General features: G+C 40.0%; 1 protein-coding gene across 3 annotated transcripts in view; it reads left to right on the top strand.

Moving 5' to 3' along the window:
• Positions 1 to 20,688, top strand: part of CDK6 (cyclin dependent kinase 6) — a 135,531-nt gene that overhangs the window by 82,311 nt on the left and 32,532 nt on the right. For all 3 annotated transcript variants that reach the window (XM_059843274.1, XM_059843285.1, XM_059843279.1), the window contains exon 5: positions 11,368 to 11,477. In XM_059843274.1, the coding sequence (XP_059699257.1) occupies positions 11,368 to 11,477 (110 nt within the window). The remainder of the gene's footprint in view (positions 1 to 11,367; positions 11,478 to 20,688) is intronic.

Genomic DNA, 20,688 nt, shown 5'->3' with positions numbered 1-20,688 from the left:
CACTCTGGAGTAGAGTCTTCAGTGATCTAGACTAATTTGTTTACGCAATTTGTTTATCTAGACTATCTTGTTTATCCAACTAACACAATAGGTTATCTATAAATAATTTTCCTTAGAATGTGGCTTCTTGAAAATAACATAATCATACAATCTTTAATGTTAAAATTGGGAAATAATGTCTCTGAAGATCTAGTATTGGACTAACTGTAACACTCTGGTTTTCTGCTAAATCTTCAGATAGTCAATATCAGTTCAGAAAGTCCTGTAACATTTATAAGGGGAAGAAATTTTTCATTTGGTTTCTTTCAAAAGCTTGGGCTTCACTTAGTGCTGTGAACCCTAGTTTTGACTACTGAGTAGTGTATCAAGTACCAAGGGAGAAGATGTTGCTTATTTCTCCACAGATGAAAGCAGAGTGCTGTCTTCTAGAATTTTTGTGAGTTGCATCCATTAGAAGCAGAGAGGCGGAATACAGGCTGTCTAGATACAAAGTAGAATCCAGCCTGGTTAATGTAATTAATGCCTGCTTTTATTTTTATCCAGTGATGGTCTAATGTAAAATGCATACACATTCCAGAGCAGTATCCAGAAACTCGGCTCCTTGCCCCTTCCAGCTGATTGTTCTTAAGCATTCAGCTGCTTTCAGACACAGTCTTGCCCCATGACTCATATACTCCTGGCAGAATAGTGATTTGGCTTCAGCAAAGGCAAGGAAAGAGCTGTCACCCAAAAAACCCCTAGCCTAGTGGACAAAGAATGTGCTTGGGTGTAGGAGGTACCAGATAAATCCCCTTCAGCTGAGTTTCCACTTTGAGGTTACCCTAATAACATTTGCACAAGATGTTAATGTAGATGCAAACATATATTGCTTCTACCACCACTCCTGGTTACAGGCTTCACCAGGTAGGGCTCCATATGGACTTCTGTTGAAAACATCCATTTACCCAGGATATCTGTCTTCCAAGAGTGCATCACTCACAGTAATGCTTTAGCTCAAACATAGCTGCTTGTTTTTGCAGCACAGGTGTTTCTGGTGTGTGTGACCATCTACACGTACGACCTATAGATGCTTTCAGAGTAGGAAGAAGAATTTGATAACTACAAAGAGAGAATTTGATGCATACAAAGAGCTTCAGAACTTTAGTGGCTTATGCCCAGCATTTTAGTGGTCTTAAGCTCACAAAGCCACTTAAATGTGAGATTCAGACCGCCTGAAGACCCCACTTACGGTTTTTGACCTTTCTCTTCAGTCCTTGCTTTTGGCTGGAAGTTACATGTCTTTGTCCTGGTGATGTTTATATCAAGACTCAACTAATTTCTAGTGATCTATGGTATGTTTAAGTATATATGAATGCATACACCTATGCATAAATTGCGTCTGTATATAGAAAGCTCAGCTTTTTCTTATTTTCTTTGTGTGTATTTACAAATCTTTTCACTTTTTTTTTAGAAAGAAGGGTGTTTCAGGAGGATTTTGTATCCCAAATGTAATTTCAAGGAATTCTTGCAAGTATTTAATAGGAGTTTCATCTCTATGGTATCATTTACAATTGTGTTTACTTCAGTTTAAAGCCATACATTTATGTAAGGCCATAGTAAAATCTACTGCATTCAGCTTCAAATGTGGAACAGATTTGCAGTGTTCAGAGTTGCTTTATGCCATAGGTAGGAAGACCCAGCTCTGTGATGGTTGTCATGATGATAAGCCAGTTGAACTCTACAAGTAGTGAGGGCAGGTACATCCCAAGTGAAGCTTCTACTGCAGAAAAGCTGTCTAGTTTGCAACTCTGGGTTATTAAAAACTCCCAGACCCTGGGAGTATTTACTCTTCAGCTATTGTTTCACATGACCATCTCTGACAGTTGTTGCTCCACCAGCCTTTTATCTATTATACCAGGCTCTCAGTGAAATTGGTACTTTGCCTTCAGACACAACATCAGTTTCTAGGTTTCATTCTCAACTGAATGAAAATAGTATCTTGTAGAATCTGTTTGCACCAAGTTTCTGCTATCTAGACTCCCAAGCTGCCCATAGTAAAGCCTCTCACCTAGAGAACTGGCCCAATTTAATCCATTCTTTGTGGCTTCTCTGTGCATCTCCTCCTTTTGTTCAAGATGGCTTGACAGAAGTGGGCCAAAGTTCTGTGGGAGAGAGGGTTGTGGTAGCCTTCGTGGTTTTGCTTCATTCAGGCTTTTTCTGTTCAGGACTGGAGTCCAACACAGCACCCCAGGAAGTGGGAACACTTCTGTTGACCAGACTCCGGTTTTCTGGTAGCAGTGAAAAGCTGGTCATCATTATCAAGTCCAGCTGTGGGTGGTAAGGCTCAGATTCTCTAGACTGATGAACTCAAGAGAAGGCCAGGCAGTCACAAGGGCAGCATTGGGGGATCTTGGCATGGGGACAGCCACACTTTGGTCCTTGGCACAAGTTAGAGCTGTGTGTTCTCCTGCTCCCAGGGACAGGGCATCAGTGATGTGAGAGACTGAAAAAGAGGTGGAAGCCATCCAGTGGGAATATGTGGGATGCTAGATGAGTTGATTTTGTGGCTTAAAGATGTAGAGGAGAGCAATGCAACTGTAACGAAGACCAAGATGTGCTTTGAGAAGTTAGGACTGTTCCCTGAGCTAGCTAATGCCGACAGGTGACTGAGCAAGTAGAAACATGCCAAATTGCTGCAGCCAGACCCAGAACAAGGTCTGTATTCCAAGGCACAGTCTCAGGCTGACACCTTTTAGATTTTTTTTAGGCTTTTTTTGCTTTAGTTTTGTTTGGAATTGTGAAAGGAAATGTCTTCTTCCTTGCAGTAGGTGTTTGACTTGATCTGCACGAGAAAACAGTGGTGTTTATTTCTGTCTGCCTTGGTGGGTCTTTTTAGTTCTGAGATAGATTATTAGAATTTGCTGTTTCAGTCTACAGATTTGATTATGAGTCTTGAAACATGATTGAAGAACGGCTACTTCTATTTAAAGTCTGTCACTCTCAGTGTTAAGTATCTCTGTCTGTAAATACAATGTGATATAAGCACAAGTCTCGTTGCATGCAAAGCTGACCATTTCTGTAAAGAATTGAATTGTCCCATATTCCATAGAAGGCTGTGCTGCAGCACAGAGAATAGAGAATCATGGTTTTGATTTCAACACACAACAAGGCCTGGCAAGTCTGACTTTCATGGGATCTGGACGAGGTAGAGTAGTGTTGCTGACACTATTTTTGCTCCTTTTTTTTTGTATAAAGATAAAGCACTTTTCACCTGACGTCTCAGGTAGTCTTTCAGAAATGTTCTCTGTATCTCTCTGCAGAGAATTCTGTGAAATACTCTGCTTAGTAGAAATATATTTCCTTGTATGAATTTTGAGGTAAGGTCTGAATCACTAGTGGCTGAAATATTACCTCATGTTAAGAACCAGGTTGCCTTTCTAGTAGCTGTTCCACACAGATGCTTAGTGCACAGAGACTTTTAAGCTAAAACCACTGAATGTAGGTGAAGTATTTTCAGCTAGGCACACGGTGTGCAAACACACACGCACACACATTCATGCCTCCTGACAACGGATGTACCTAGAAATGCTCTTAAGCAGCACTGTCACACTGGGTGATGTGGTTCTTCCTAGAAATTAAAAAGGGAAAATTCTGGTTAGCCTTGTGTGTATAGAACATCTGAGAAATGAATGGCTTCTTTATTTGTCATGTTATCTTACAGTAGATGCTAAACCATGTTTCCTTCAAATCACAGTGTTTTAGCATCAAAACCAGGAGATCCCATTCTAAAACAGCAGCTTGATAGTGGGGTGATACTTGTGATCAGGATTTGTGTCTTCTATAAATAAAAAATCTTTTGCTTGATGATCTAACTCATGGAATGATAACATTCATTCTGGTTTTCATGAAGCAGTTCATCAAGCTTGTGCCCAAAATGGAGATAAATGTGAATAAAGAGATAAAATTGGTATTACTGTATGCACTTCATGAGACCCGGAGCACTAGAAAGGATTTCATGTTTTGTATGCTAAGTCTTTTGTCAAGAAGTGAAGTACTTTTTAAATGCCACTAGAGTAGTTTGATACACACTTACTTTAAAAGGGAAACTATTTTAATGTTTCTATAAACAGACAAACTATGGTCATCTTCCTCTAAGAAAGAAACATTCTCTCCAGTCATACCTATCTCTGTGATGGAACTGAAACCAGTTAAATAACAATGGAAGAACCTCTACTCAAATGAGAGATTAAACAAGTGTAATTGTTCGGGCAGATACTATCCCTGGAAACTAAAGTACGTCATATAATGTAGCAGTTATTACCTTCTCTATCACAGTTAGCAATAACAATAGGTCTTCAGAGATAGTTTAAATAGAGTTCTAGATGTGCTTTATAAATGCAGAATGCTCAGTGAATGCTCTAAGGATAGTGATAGGAAAACAGACAGTTGGCATCCAGTAAAGGAGACACACCCTTGTTCCAAACCAGAGATGAAAAATACATCATTGTACAAAGGCTAAAATTCAGCACATGCTAAAATCCCCTATCTTGTCCTCATTGCACCTGAGGGACAAGTGGGTTTTGGACATGTTCTCTGTCTCTTCTGGAATTGTGCTTGATGCTGCAGGGTGAAATGAGGCATTGCCTCTCCTCCCTTCCTCACCTCTTTTCCCCTTGCTCCTTCCTCCAGCACACCCCAGAATACCTCCTCCCTTATCTCCCGGGACTCAGGCACACAAAAACACACACAGAATCATTTCCCTATGTGGCGTAGGTGTGATGCACTTCCAGAGGTCTTTGGAGTGTTCCTAGGGGTCATGGAAGAGAGGTGGGGAATATCATCATTGCTGGAGCAGGGCAGGGCATGGTGAGGGGGTGGTGGTGGATCTGTTACACCAGAGGATTGGAAAGTGGGGCCACCTTGGACTGTCAGGAGGACTCAGAGCAGCACACAGGACAAATGTAGGGCCCATGATCCTGCAAAAATGCCATCATGTCACAACCTAGTGTCACAGCCAGCCCTCTGGATTGCCGCTTCTGCCCTGCTCAGTCCTGGCTGTTGGTCCATACTCCAAACTGAAGGCAATGAAATGTTATTAAACAAATCCTTTCTTTTCCTAAGCACTTTTTAATATTACATTGACTTAATTTTATACAATTTTACACTGTTAGACCTGCGAGCCATTTTAGCATATTCAGTTCAGAAATTATATTTCTTCTTTTCAGTCTCTGTGGAGTCTTTTCAGCTGTGTTTCTACCAAGTGAGAGGGAGGTGGATTCGGCAGAGACAGCCTCTCTCTGCAGTAGGGATTGAAGCCAGGCTTCAATCAGTATGCTTGTCTGTAATTCTGTCCTCTCCAGCTAGTCTGTGGCAAATGTGTCAAGCTTAGTCATGAAGCTGAGAAGACGTTTTTTTACAAAGCTTCAAGAAAATTCTTCAAGTTGTTTTACAGTCTCAGACCTAAAGAATAAGCCATGAAGTAGCAGGTTCGTAGTGAATGTGCTAAGATTCCACTTTCAATCCTTGTGAACAGTTTGAAGCAAAAGTTTTTTGTGAAATTGGAAGATGAAGCTATGCTGAAGAGCTTGACTTTGCATATTGTACCATATATTCTGTAGGTTTGTCATTTTACTCAAAAAGAAAAGACAAAAATAAATGAAAAACAGTCAAAAAGATGTCCTAAAGATCATGTGAAGGCCTTGTTAGTGAGAACTGAACAAAACATGAAGTTCTTAAAATGAGTTTAAGAACAATTGTAGGGAACATTAAGAAAGTTAATTTGCAAGTAATATTTCATGAGATTTAAATATTTTAAGTAACAAAATGAGCCAGCATCTAATGGCCAATATAATTTACAAAATCGGTACAAAAAGAGCAGAGAAGAAACCACAATCACAAAAGCAAAATATTTACAGAAAGAATTTTACTTCGATTCAAAGATACTTTATGTGAATTTAAGCATCCTGCTAATTTCTTTTCTGGCATGATTTCTGTGAAAGTTAGTGTTTTAAAAAGTTTTAACAGGCCTCTTCCAAGCCCCTTCAGAACTAATTAGTATAGAATTAGTCTCATCTGGCTTTGGATATCTAAGAGATGTCTACATATGGGCCAGTCAGATTCTCCCCATGGATGGTAATCAAGTGTAGTGTGTGTTCATCTGACCTGTGCAACACATTTAGGATAAAGTGAGACCAGCTGCTGGGTGAGACAAGGAGTAGGCCATGCCTCCCCCACCCCATCACTCTTGTGGAGCCACCTCTGAATCAGAGGAGATGAGGGAAGCATAGCAAAATGCCTTCTTTCTGGAGTGAAAGGAAGACCCGGGGCCACAGCGTGACTCACTGGCTGGTAGATTAAACAGTGCCAGAAAACATTCGTGGGTACTGGAGCTCAATTGTCTATACTGTTAAATTATTAGAATGGTTCCTGGCATGAGTTATTCCAACCAGCCCTTCCCCAGACAGTTCCTAGGCACTGGCAGTTAAGCATGGACTGAAGACCATTCCCAATAAGCAGTTTGCATGCGGTCACCTTTTTTGGGAGGCTGAGAATTTAATAATATGGACATAGGCCACTCTGTACTTTTTGGTCTCAGTGCCAAAGGAACATTTCCTGTCCCATTTAATTTCCTAGCACAGACATAGCTGCTGTGTTACAGTCTGATCCCTGCTTTGTTCCTGTAGCTGTGCAACTGGGCATTGGTCTGTACTTAAAGTCTGTGGCAAACTGAAATGTAGTCTTTTGTGTCTGTGTTACTCAACCCCATCCCTAAACCACTGTTTGTCTTTGTCTTTTTTTTAACTGAATGCTATTCAGACAGCAGCTATATTTGGAAAGGGCTGTATATTGTGCAGATCCATTTAAATTAAGCAGTTATGCAAAAATGAAAATCTGTTCTGTAAAGTAAATAGAAACTATATGAGACTGACACGTGCCTAGATCTTCTGTTCTGTTGCTAGTGACTAGACACTTCCCACTAATTTGATTTTTCATCAGAAACAAGTAGCATGAGGTGAAGGATTGAAACTCCTTGAGATCGGTGGTGCCCCATTGCCACATCTGTCGGGTATAGTAAGGCAGAAAGCTTTATTTCATGATGAAGTTCTATTTCTCCATCTGACTCTACATGCAGCTCTGCCCTTGCTTCTCATTGAGCACATTTCCTTCTTCAGAGAGTCAGACACAGCCTCAGTAGACTTTTGCAGATGTTCTTTTCCTCTCTACTGCTTCTCAAATACACGTCATTTATTTTCATCATGAAGTGCTGCCTAAATCTATTAACTTTAAAATAGTTGGAAGTACTAATCTGCAGCTACTTCTTACCTGATACCATCCAGTCTTATCTGGATAGTAGAAACATAAAACATGCACTGGAAAAGGAGCTTATTTACGTACCTACTTCTTCCAGTGTGTGAATCTTCTCAATCTTTTCATATGTAGCTGGATCTATTAAATACAAATATTACAGGGTATCTTCAGGACAGGCAGAGTGGGCTAAGAAGTAAAGGGGCTCATGGAGATGATTTTGCCCAGGAGCATTTGGAGGCAGTTGGAAGAAGAGAGGACAGGGTGTGAAATTTGGGGGAACTTGGATGTGCAGAGGAGCTGAGGAGGAGCGTGAGGAAAGCAGAGCCCATGGGATGTAGCAGGGCAGCAGGCTGTGTTCACCTGGGTGTTTGCACAGGAGCAGCAGGGAATTAGGTATGTTTGGTGATGCTGTCAGGGGACCACTGGTGTGTTTGACAGGAATGCAGCAGAAAGAAGCCAGGAGGTCATGGGATGTGGTAGAAACCTGGCTGGTGTAAGAGAGGAGCTGAAGAAACTAGCCAGGGTGAGCAGAAGCAAGGAGAAGGCAGCGGGGAGAAGTTGCTTAGGAGAGAGGACTGAAATGCAACATGGTCACTAAAGTCTACAACCTCCAAAGTGTTTTGGAGTCTTGCACAATTTAGGATCTCCATCAGCACGTGATCACGAATCCTTTTCCTACACAGCAATCATCATGTGCTGCATTTCATATGTGCCAGATTTTCAGGACTGACAAATTCTAAGTGAGATGTACTGATGTAGGTGCTGATGCTTTTTTCATCCTAAAAATGGGACTTAATCAAGCAGCTCTGTTAAGTGCCCTGTCGCTCAGGGAGACCTTGTTTCCCTGGTAGTGTGACTTACCTAAGCAAAGCATTTTTTCACTCAGAACTATGCTAAAGAGGAAGTGATGACCTGCTTGTTCAGCCTCACCATATCCTGTGTTCAGAATAATTTTCATTTCTACTTCTCTGCAAATGTTAATGGAATGTCCACAAATATTTTCTTGGTTTCTATGGTAAGAGAGAGTGTGAAACTGTCAAAACCACTGCATCATACTCATCATCCTGTGCTTTTCAGGAGAAGACCCTGACCACAAAAGGAGTCATCCTTTTGTGGCATTACTTGTGTATGAACTGACATTTAGTACATTTTGATCCCTTTCAGGTTCACATTTTGAAACACAAGCTTTCATGCTACAAACCATAAAGGTTATTTGATCACTTTTATAGTGACTCATTAATGACAGAGCATATCAAAACAGCTCAACACAGATTCCTTCTCCTCTGACTACAGTGCAGTCAGGCATTAGCTGAAATTTAACTGTTAGTCTTTTGGAAATGTTATATTTTGCAGGTTTAACTTTCCAAATTACTCAAATGAAATCTCCCAGTGCCCTGTGTATGCATGCATGGAGCATAGCAGGGTGCAGATGCTTGGGGAACTTGGCAGTAAGGGGTCACATGGGAGAGGCAGCCCGTGCTGCACACTTCCGCAGCCGTCAGAAAGCAGTGCTCCTCCCCTGGGCAGGCACGGGCACGGGCAGGAGCTGTGGCCCATCTCTCAGCAAAGGAGCAGCTGTCCTGTGCCACACTTCTCTGGAAGGGACTGCAGTTTGGGGCATATGGTCCACAGCCATGCATCCCTTGGTTCTTTGCCTATGAGAGTGCAGAGCCCTAATGTTGCAGGGCTTGTGGGGTTGGGGAAAATAAATCATCCTTATTATAAATCATCTTATCTCTGTGTGAGAAGAGCCATGTGGACCTTAAACGAGGAATCATGAGGTTTGGTGGTATTCCCACAAATCAGAGATCACACAGCTCTTCCTCCTGACACTATACCCAGCCATTCACAAACAGTAATGGATTGAAATTGGTATATCCAATTTCTGAAAGCAATATTACTTCAGTAAGCTTTTCCACAAATGTATTATGAGAATAAAAGCGTAGTTCAGTTAGAGAGATACTGCATTAGGAAAAATAACGTGTTTTAGGATGAATTATATCTGATTCAGACAGGGCATCTCCAGAGAGAATCCCTGACCTCCAGATATATTTGTCTTCTTTCCTTGGAGTGAATCTCTGAAGAAACTTCTCTGTTTTTTGTAGAGATAAGTGTTTCATAAAAGCATCACTGATATGGTGGCATATCAGTAACAAGACAAATGGAGCTAAGTAAAGCCCAGCTTCCACACAGGAATCTGTTTCTGTGGATTGGTATCTGGAAATGAAGCTTGCCAGCATAGTACTTTGTACTGTGTTATTGAACTGTTTTATCAACGAATTTTATAAAGAAACATCAAAGTGTTTAAAAGAACAGTTAGCAAATATGACCACTCTTGCAAATATCCATGAACCTCCCTTCAACAGCCATTCAGTGGTTCCAAAGGCTGTCAGGGCATTTAACGATTGTAATAAATGTTGTATTTGCTTTTGTTTCATCTGGCTTTGACCAGCAAATTTGGCTGATTACTTCCATTGTTATTTTTCTTTGAAGACAATTACATTATTATCATTAAAACAACCCACTATTCTTACACATTTCCTTGTGTTGGCCTTGAAATTCAGAACTCACTATCCTAATTAACGTAATTTTAAAATTTATTTTCATTCTTATACTTTTCTTTGTTTCTATCCTTTTTTTTTTCAGAGGCTAGGTTTGGTTCATGCTTCTTCTCAATGTTACGTCTCCCATTTTCATGTTTGTTGTAGAAAGCACCAGTAACTGTAGAGGCCCATATTAATAGTCAGAGGTTTGAATTATAGCACAGAGTAAGAAAATATTGGCACTTAGCTGATGGTCATATGTTATTATGGCTGGACTTTTAACTGTATTCAGGAGAAGTACTCCTGTGGCTCTGAGATTGTATTCTAGCAAGATAGTAGCTCACACAGGACTCTGCAGAAGCTCCTTGCATTCTTCTGCAAATATCCCAAAGAGACAGTCATCTGTATTTGGTCTACTTGTGGGATACAAAAGGATAAATACAAACTGTTCCATCTCTGTTGTGGGTTCAGTGAGCTTTTGTACTTACAAAAGTACACTGATGGAGCAGTGCCAGTAAAATTTCTGCTGTGTGCCTACAATGTGTTGTGACATAGCCACCAGGACAAGAACAGCCTAAAAGCAAGCACTTTACATGGCATATGTTGGTGGGAAAGAGTGTGTCATTTGAACATACAGTGAGTGTTACTGTAGAAGAAGAGCAACCAGAAGTTACTGCTGGTCTGACCAGCAGCACATGGACAGAGACAGTTACACAACTGTAAAGGTCAGGAATCTGCCAGGAACCCTTGTGCTGTCTTGCTTAGTTAAAAACTGACCATTTGGGGTTCCTTTGTGTCTAAGGAAACCACAGTAGACAGAATTGATGCCTGTGGTAAGGGACAGCTTTGAGAAGAGTTTGACTTAATCTGTATCCAACTGATTTAAAAATAGTTATATTTTCTTCAGAGACAACTTTTGAGGCAGGTCAAACATGTTTACCATAATTGGCCCATGCACTTGAGTTAACCCAATTTCTCTTATAGAAAATAGTACATAAACCATAAAGGGCTGAGAACAGACGTGCTACAGATTCTGATTTGTCCTGTGGGTAAACCCACAGTGTTCCCTGGTTTGTTTGTTTCTACTTTGGCTCTGGTGACTACATCTACATCTACAAAAGTGAGGAAAAAATGCCTTGTTCTATTGACTAACATTAGGCCTTTGGAGAGTCCAAATCTCCACTGGAAAGTGTTTGGGCTCTGTAAGCTGCAAAAGCTTCAAAGAGTTGCTGATAGTGTGTTGTGGTACTGTGATTGTCATGCCAATGCTGTACTCTGAAATTATAGTTTTGTTGTACCCTGAATTGCAATGTTCTTGACAAGAAATGGTCTCACATCCTGAGTCATCATCGCTGCAGCTGTGGATACTTGGATTTTCCATACAGAACCCTTTTCTATGTGCTGGCTAAACCACTTGGCCCTAATATGTGAGTTTTTACAATATAGATTAAACTAAGTGGAAGCTCTACATAGAGCACTTAGGAAGTTGTAATTCTGCAGCTAAGCACTCTCTTTTCTGTTCCTTTTTGTTTTGCAGGTTGTTACTTTGTGGTATAGAGCTCCTGAAGTCTTGCTTCAGTCCAGTTATGCAACAGCAGTTGATCTTTGGAGTGTTGGCTGCATATTTGCAGAAATGTTCCGTCGAAAGTAAGAAATACAGTTTTATTCTCTTCATTCTTTTAATTTGAAAAAATGTGCAATAATGCTGTTACAATACACTGAATCATGTTTATGTTGGAAAGGCCTGATAGGATGTTTTATTTCCAGTGCAAAATATAAATGATTCATACTTGTTGCTATCTTGAAGTCTCTTTTGATGGGAGTCTCAGCTCTTGGTAAAACTTGCATGAGCATTGTGGTCTTCTGGTTGAACCTGAATCCAAATGCAGATAAAACTTCCTGAGAGAGGTTAGGCTGTTGACCAGTTTGAGTAAAGCTGGGTTCTGGAAGGGATTTACCCTGAAGAAGGCAGGGTACTGTGGTCAGGAGGGTCTTCTTCCTCTGCAGTTTGTGCATTGAAGCATCAGGTGTTTGCTTGTAGTCTGCTCTTGGGATATTTGAGATTTAAGAAGTTGCTGTAAAGTTGTTTTCTAGAGGTGGGATTTTTTAAGAATAACTTATATAGCCTGAGGGTAGGGTAACAGAGATGATAAGTGTAGTCAACCCCATCCTCCAAGATAAATGGCTTTTTTTTAGCTGATTGTATGAAATCGGAGCTGTCTCACTACAAAATACTACAGCTGGATGCAGGTGAGCTGTGAATTCAAGAGTCCCTCTTGTGTTCTGGTCTTTGCCTGTGGAAAAACACTGCTGTGCAGGTTGTACCATTTAGGGTGTGGAGAGGAACAAACCTGCAAGAGTTTTAACGGGGTAAATCTATCTTGATACTAACCCAATCACTTGCATTTTGGTTGAGCTAAAGGCAAAAAGTGCATGTTGTCATCACCTGGGTGATCTCCATGTAGAAACTATGGCATTTTTTAACACCCATGGTGAAGCCAAAGGATATACAGAGCAAAAATGTGAAATAAAAATTTATATTGGGTCAAACCTAAAACCCCAAATTAGTGAAATTTAGAAGGGGTTCAGTGCTATAAGGGCCTTGAGACACAACTATGTATACTAATTGAAGTCCTGCAAAATAACTTTGGGATTTTACTGCTTATTAATGTTATATGGAAAAATTATTTTTCTTGGGCTTCTTGCCTGGTCAAATGGCCTGGGTAGAGTTATCCTCCACCCTCTCTGTCTCTGACTCAGAAATGAAGTCAGAAAATGAGAGAAAAAAATAATGAATATTTTAGGAATATCATTTAAACTCTCCATTGCAAACTTTTAAAGATTCAGTCTTGGCCCATATTCACAATATTATTCACCTATTCACAATATTTATTTCAACGTATTCGACATATTCACATATTGGACATATTCTATATATTTGCAATAGTATTAAGCTACTGCTAGTTTTTCTGATTCAAAAAGGAGAGTCAAAAGCTTCATTTTACCATTGCAATAAAAGTGATACGGGCCAAAAAATGAATGCACAACTTTATTACATGCTCAAAACTTTATTTTTCCTCTCATTTAATTTGAAGCATTTTGACAGATAAGAAATACTGCCATATACAAACTCCACCAATTTGATTTTATTTTTTCTTGTAATGGTGTATGAGCTTTTATGAGTCTCCATATTCACACAGTAAATTAAATTTTCTACTTATATGTAAATGCAAATATTACATTAATACTACAAAACCAGTATTTTTTTTCTTATAGAAATGAATCTAATTTGAACCAGAGTTCAATAAAACCAGGACTTCTGTTTTTCTTGTCAGATAGGGTCAGTCTGACATTCTCAGTCTTGTATTTGGGAGCCTGTCAAAAACTGTAGAGGTCAGGAATCTGCCAAATCTGTATGTACTATGTTCTTTCATTGCAAACAATGTGACTTCTACATGCTTCAGTGTACAAGCATAATTTGGAAGGCTTTTCTCAAGGGTCTTTGCCATAAAGCCACAGCAAGCAGCCCTGATGGTGGCTCTGTGGGTTAGCATTGCAATACCCTCTGCATGATCTGTGTTGTCTTTCGGATTCTTCTGATGGATTGCAAAAGAAAGCCCATGTTACTGTGACCTTGGTAGCAATAAAATGTAAAATTTTGCAAACTCCGTGGAGTATATCCAAAAGATTGAATAAATGCAATAGCAATTTTACTGGGAAGTGGTAGTGCCCTTGGGTAATCACCAATCTGTATTTCCACTGGTGTTGGTAGGATAAGTGTATGAGAATGCAGCTCAAACTTTGCGTGATAGATATGGGTTTCATATTAAAATAACCTTTTCATTTTGCTGTCCTACTGGGTACTTTTGTCTTCTTTTCCTACTCTCTTTTACTTTCTCTTTTAAAGATCCTAAGGGTCTGTCATTTTTAAGAAACATACTGAGACTTCTGTGGGCACTTTTGTATCCCAGGGACTTCCTTGGAATGGGTTTCATTATAAAACACTATACAGTATCACAAAACATACCAGAATCCTGTTTATGTCAAGGAGACATTGGACAGTCTGAGTTTGGTTTAATGAAATTTTGTAGGCTGTCACAAACACAGTGATGGTGCTTTAAGACTGGATAAGTGCAGGACAGATGTGAGCTCTGTATGAATGGTCCAGTCTGTATGTTTGAGGTTACTATGTGTTTTAAGTGGATGGCACCTCAGTTTAAATCACCCTTAATCTAAACAATTTAAGACAAATGCAAGCCAAGTATTTATTTAAGAAGTAGATCAGAAATACATAGAAGTGTGTAAAGGACTTGGACACAAAAAAAAAAAAAAAAAAAAATCTCTGTCTAGACACACCTAGAGTAAATTTGAACATTTCTCTCATCTTGGCTGATTCAGCTAAACAAATGACACTTTTCAGCTCTTTTCCTCCTGCAGTCTGAGGTTTGTATAAAGTCATAGCTATTTTAAAACTGCACATTTTAATTTTGGTATAGATTTATAGGCTTCTGCAGAGATGAACGCATAGAGTTTGTATCCTAAAATCCCTCAGTTAGATTCCCAAGGATCCTATTCTGTTTACAGATCAGCAATAAACTGCTCAGTACTCAAGTGTATGTGTTATGTACACAGAAACTCTTCTGCTATGTGTGTCTTTTCTGTCCATGTGCACTGCTGATGACAGCACTCCCGATATAAAGCATTACTTCCAAAATTCCTTGTATGACTGCTCCAGTTTTTAAATTTCCTGTTTAGTTAAGCAGTTTGCAGTGACTTCTAGACATTTGGATGGAGTGTCATTATGTAACGAAAGAGTAAATGTATTTGTCATAGTACCTGTTTTCTTTGTGATGTAAAAGCTCTGGTGCATGGATAGTAAAAACCAGTAGGGGAAATTGTAAGCTGTGCTATGGCTTGCTACCATATCAGAGAGACCTTCAGAGATACAGCTGGCAGGATTGACAGGGGCCTGAGGCCATGGGGACATCATTTGGCTTTTTTTTAGTGTTTAGATAAAGATTTGAATTATTTCTAAAAATACTTCACTTCGAGGCTGAGCATTTTCCTGGCCAGTAGGAGAGGGCTTTGTACCTTCTATTCAGTGAACACCTCATTAAAGAGAGGCAAAAACGGGAGTTGCATGTTTTTCTGTCTGGATACATAAAACTCTTTGGCTCAAGGAGTGTGGGGAGCTCCTAAGCAGGAAGCCATGACCAGTGTTTCAGGGAAGAAGAGAATGTCTTCTTGCTTCAGTGAGGTAATACTTAATCCAGGTGAATGAGGGTGAAAGGGGGAAAAGACTGGAATCCCAGGTTCAGATCTGGGTGAAATGCTCTATAAAATAAAACTCAGATCACCAATCATGGATTCTCTTCTGAGTAATCAGTCTTTAGAAAATATGTAAAAATATTTTGGTGCTTGGTTCTTACTTTATCTATACCTGCCCAGTTTTCAAAACCACACTCCTGTATGATTTCAGTGCTGCACTGACTAGGAGATTGGTAGGTGTGCATGTGGGACTCAGGAGTCAGGCTATCTATGTAACAATTCCAGCTGGGCACATTTAACTATAATATAAAACAATCAACTGGGTTTGTCTCCCTTTGGAGTAAATACAGAGCTAAAAATCATCAGAAGAGACTATTAGTTTAGTTTTTGTAGCCTCTGTTATATTCACAGCGTAGTCAAGCTGAAGAAGACATACACTAGAGGGTGGCCATGTGACTGCATGTTTACAGGCACCAATTCAAACCCCAAACTGGAAAGACAGTCCTCTCCTAACACCCTTTTCCACCTCCCCAAACCAAAAGTAAAACAGTATTATCTCATTGCAACAAGCTTCATCTATCCAGGAGGGAATTAATTCTGTTCACATGGGTTTCTTACTGAGACTGTTCATGCACCAGCTCCATGGTGTTTTAATCAGCCTGCTTTTGGTAAAATCATCAGTCTCAGAAATTTGTAAGCTGCAAGATTGGCATGAATAGTATGAGGTTATTATTTATTCATTTGTAAATATTAAATCGTGGTTTTAGCAGTTGTCTCATTTTTCAGCCTACTCCGACAACTTCTAATATATATGACACAATTATTGCATTACCAACTGTGCTTGAAAATTGTAAGAGCAGATAAGAGATGTGTGACTACTGAAATACCTGTGGTGGACACGAATAGCAGACACAGGGAAACAAGCTATTGGCATATAAGTCATCTTTAAATGGTATAAAGTTGTCCAATTAGAGGAGTTACATCATTGTGTGTAGAAAAAGCATGAGCTTGGGACTTAGTTGTTGTAGATAATGTATACAGATGTGATGATATCAAAACTCTGGTGATGTGAACACCAGATTTGGGACCTACAGGCTGCCTAGAATCTCAAAACATCAGGTTTTAAAAAACTAGCAGTACACACATTCATTCTTAGCTACAATGTCTTAGGGTATTGAGTAATTGTAGATAATCTAAAGCACTAAAATATAGTAAATCTTTATTCCCCTTTCCAAACAAGCCATGTTGTTAGTACAGTTTGAAGTGCAGCCATCAGATCCATTGCAAGTACTTTCCTGGGCCAGCTACAGAACCAGGTGCTAGAATGGGTTTGTGGAAGGAGACCATAAAAGGAGTGTGGCCAGCAGGACTGGGGAAGTGATTGTCCCTCTGTATTCAGCACTGGGAAGATCACGCCTTGAATGCTGTGTTCCTTTCTGGGTACCTCACTTCAGAAAGGACATTGAGGTGCTGGAGGGTGTCCAGAAAAGGGAAATGGAGCTGGTGAAGAGTCTAGAAAACATGTCCCATGAAAAGCATCTGAGGGAACTGGGGTTGTTGTGGAGAAAAGGAGACTTGGGGCAGGACTAACTTTTTAGCAGGATCATACAGAAAGTCTTGGCTTCACTGAAACCATTGTTGAAATTAACCCTGACTTCAAAGGGGATTGTAACCACTTCAGAAACAATTCAGTGTGGCAGGGTGGCACAAAGAGTGGCAAAGCTGTTCTCTGTTAATGTGCACAGCACTTGAAGCAATCTCTGTAAAAGAGTGCTGCAAACTGGCAAGGCAGGAGAGGGTGCTGTGCAGTGGTGTCCCCAGCTTCCATGCCTTGCACTTCTTTCAGTGATGCTGTACAGGCTTTCAGCTGCCTCATCTGTGATATGTACCCAGGACTGTAGACTTTTGTTCAAAATAAGGGTTGCAATACATGTGGGAGTTATGAAGAACTGTCAGCTGAGAGTTGAGGCTAAGGGTGGAATTCACAATCTCTCCTCTGGGCTTCATGAGGCTGCATGGCACAAGCAAAAGAGCATGTATGAGTTAAATTTGCCCAAATTTAAGCCATTCTAGGAGTTTGATTATTGTTTCCTGTCTGCTAAAATACTACGCACACAAACACACGCACAAAAAGGTATCTACGAAGGAAGTCAAGCCATGAGTATGTGAGCTACTGTATGCATGTCCTTATCCAGAGAAAGATGTTCACTTCCCATTTGTTACCAGAGGCAACAAAGTGATAACTTGTAACAGAACCTGCAGTTCCCTGGTGCTTTGAATGGGACAGGCAGCTTTTCTCTGGGAAGGGATCTGCAGTCCGGTTCTTCCTTGAGCCTGTCCTAACTAGCATCAGTTTCATCATGCACTCATTTGGTCTGAATTAGCTGTTCTGTAGGTGCTAATCTCTCACAGATACAGGCTTTTAAGCTTGCACTTCCAAAAAAAAAGATGTATATGTCTGGCAGCGTGTTCAACAGGGAGCTCCAGGTTCTCAATGGCCTAAGTGTGTTCTTCATCTGGAGACTGAAGTAAAGAGGACAGTGGGCTTTGGGGAAAATTGTTCACAGAAATGCTGTTATTGCAGATAATTGCTTGGAAATTTAAAAGTACTGTGTCCTCTACTCCTGACATAGCCCGGGTTAGTCGTTCCTTATGATGAGTTTTGCTGTTGAATAGTCTTGAGGAATAATCAGTCTGTAACTTTGGAAATGCATACCCTGCGCGGGGGTTGTTATGTGTGCTAAATGACCCTCGCTTCACATGAAGTAACAGCATGTCATTACTTGAATTTTTATTTTGATTAATATTATTCAATTATCCAAACCTTTATGAAAGCAGAAACATTTGTTTAAAGCTTGTAATCAACAGTAAAGTATCATATACCAAAACATTATCAGCAAAATACTTTGCAACTGAATATAGAGCTTGTTTTTCTGAGTATAGGATGTATTCCTGCTGCAGCCCAGGTGCATCAGGGATGTGACTGCAGATACTTGGGTTTGGATGGCAGCAGAACAGAGACACTACATATTCATATAAACCACCATAAACAGAACTGTCTCAAACTGAAATCAGTTGATAAACTTAGCCTGATTTCTATAGGAAAGAATTATATTCCTTGTCTTTTAAAAATAATTTTTATTTGCACACCATTGTGAATTGTCCACACACTGGTATTTTAACTTCTTGCTGTGTGTATGGATATTGCAGATGAAATCCTGGAATTACTGAATGTGAGAAAGAAAGACAACTCTGATTGACAGTAGTGAAGACTTCAGTTTTATTTTACCTTTCTGCACACACAAGAGCAGTACCAAGAGCACAGTCTGAAAAGAGGCTCTGAAGGTGACAAGGAACCTCTAAAATATGAATACTGCCATGCAACTAATTGTGAGGCATATTTCTATGACACAGTGTCATTTCAGATGCATCTTAATTCCTTGTCAGTTATTTTCCTGTGCTTCAGCATAACTGATAATTTAGTCCTCACTCTTTTAAGTGGGCACAGTAGCTATGGAGCAGTAGGAATATTTGGCTTTGCCTACTAGATCCTGTATTCCTCCATATGGAAAATTTCTGCTTCTTTTCAGTTCTTAGCTTAACTTTTCCTTCTCATGCTTAACATTTCCTTCTCATTCTTTTATCTTCAACACATTTCTGAAATGTCTTTCAAAGCAGAGAAAAGATCTGTAATATATTTTCAATCTTCTTTAGGTTGGGAAGAAGAGAAAACTAGAGAAAGAAGCAGAGGAATCTGTTAACAAAAGAAAAATAGGGTGTATAACTGGATGTTGGGAGGGAAGGTATAATAAAAGCAAGACAGTAGAGCCATGGCAAAAAGCAACTGAGTAAGTGCAGCCATGAATGCTGCTTATAAGTTAGGTTTTCCATATAAACTGCCAAACATTTTAAATGTGGTTTAAGAGAGAACTGTCTCTTTATCATGCAGCAATTTAAACACAGACTTTGCAATCACATTATCTGGTGTTTTCCAGTGAACCTTAAACCAACATATCTAGTGGACCAAGAGCTCCAAAATGTAATCATTCACTTGTGTGCTTGCTTACAGTTAGACCTCGGTAGCAGAAAGAACTAAAATAACAATTTTTTTCTGTTTTGTCTTTGGTTCTAGCAAGCAATGGTGGATGTTGCAGCTTAGAACTGTAAAAGCTACACTGCTTAATTTGCAACCTTTGAACCAAAGTACTGTACAATTCTGGCCTGAGTTTGTTTCTGCCATTTTTGGAAATTATCTTGTTTTGTTACAAGAATGATTTAAGTTGCAAGTGCTGTAAAAGTTCACCACAGTCCAGACCAACTGTACTGGGAGAGGGTTTGTTCCTTTGAAAGATATTGTCAGTATTCAAAATTCTGAGCTCTGCACTTTTTATCCTTTCTTCTTCTGCTATTCATGTGCTCAGGGGTGTGTGGGAGGCTGATCATTTTTCCAAACTAGACTAATAAACTTGGATTTTTTTCTTCCTCCCCAGATAAGTGACCACCCTATTACAAAAATTTTTTTTGAGTATTTTTAAAGTTGAATGGACACAAGCCACAGTTTAGCTTAGTGACCTTAGTGATCTGATAGAACAAGAATGACATTCTGCTTCACACTTAAGGAAACTTAATATAAAAGGAAGCAGAAGGCTGCACTTGTTCATGTTTTTTGGATAATGAGGCTTGTTTTCTGTTCAACCTGACCTCCAAGGCAGAACTTGCATTGGCTTTAGGCAAAGGACAAACACACCTTAATAGAGAGAAAGGCAAACAGTCAGAGTAGTGCTGTAAGTATCGAGTAAGAAATAAATGTGTTTCCAAGACAGCATCACCTCATTAAAAGAAAAATGCCATGTTGGTTTTTAGCTCACATTTTTCCTCAAGCCTTTTCTAGTTGATATCTGTTTGTCTGCAGTTGGGGTGATTGATAGCCGTTAGTCAAATCCAGTAACTGTATGGGTTTGTGGTTGGAGATGGGTGGTAAGTGCCAGGCCATTCACTTGTGGTTTTGCTTCTAGTTTCCAGCTGTGCCAGACTTTCAGTCAGAGGAATAGATCTGTTGGTAAGGGAAACAGTTAATAAACCATAGAAACCAAAAACTGCCACTACCCGTGACAAAAAACCAGAAGGGAACCCTGAAGCAGTGGTACAAAGCCCCACAAAAATGGTGCTAGCTGACCAAGTTTAATTTGACTGTTTGGTTCAGATGGGGGGGTCATGTCAGGCAAGGCAGTGGCCGAGGGACCAGGACCGGGACCAGGTGGCTCTGGGCTGGCAGCCAGTGGCTGCACACAGCCCAGATAGCACCTCATGAGAGAGGTCTCCTCCTGGAGAGCTTCCCGTAGCTTCTTCATTGCAGGTGGCACAACACTAGTCTGAAATCCCCCTGACCATGACCATATAGTCCTTAAAAGTACATGCATTCCTTAGAGGTTCAATATTCCAGTCTGTGACAAATCTGAATTAGTCCTGCCAGAGGTCAGAGGAAAAGAGCTTGAAGTTAAAAGAAAGACTACAACATGTCAGTCATGATGTAAGCCCTTTGGTGTTAACATCGTAGTGTTTGCAATGGATATTTGGAAATGCAGCTGGC

This window comes from Haemorhous mexicanus, chromosome 1 (assembly GCF_027477595.1).
Source record: "Haemorhous mexicanus isolate bHaeMex1 chromosome 1, bHaeMex1.pri, whole genome shotgun sequence".
Taxonomy (NCBI): Eukaryota; Metazoa; Chordata; class Aves; order Passeriformes; family Fringillidae; genus Haemorhous; species Haemorhous mexicanus.
Note: the sequence above shows the minus strand (reverse complement) of the source record. Positions and strands in the feature narration are given on the sequence as shown.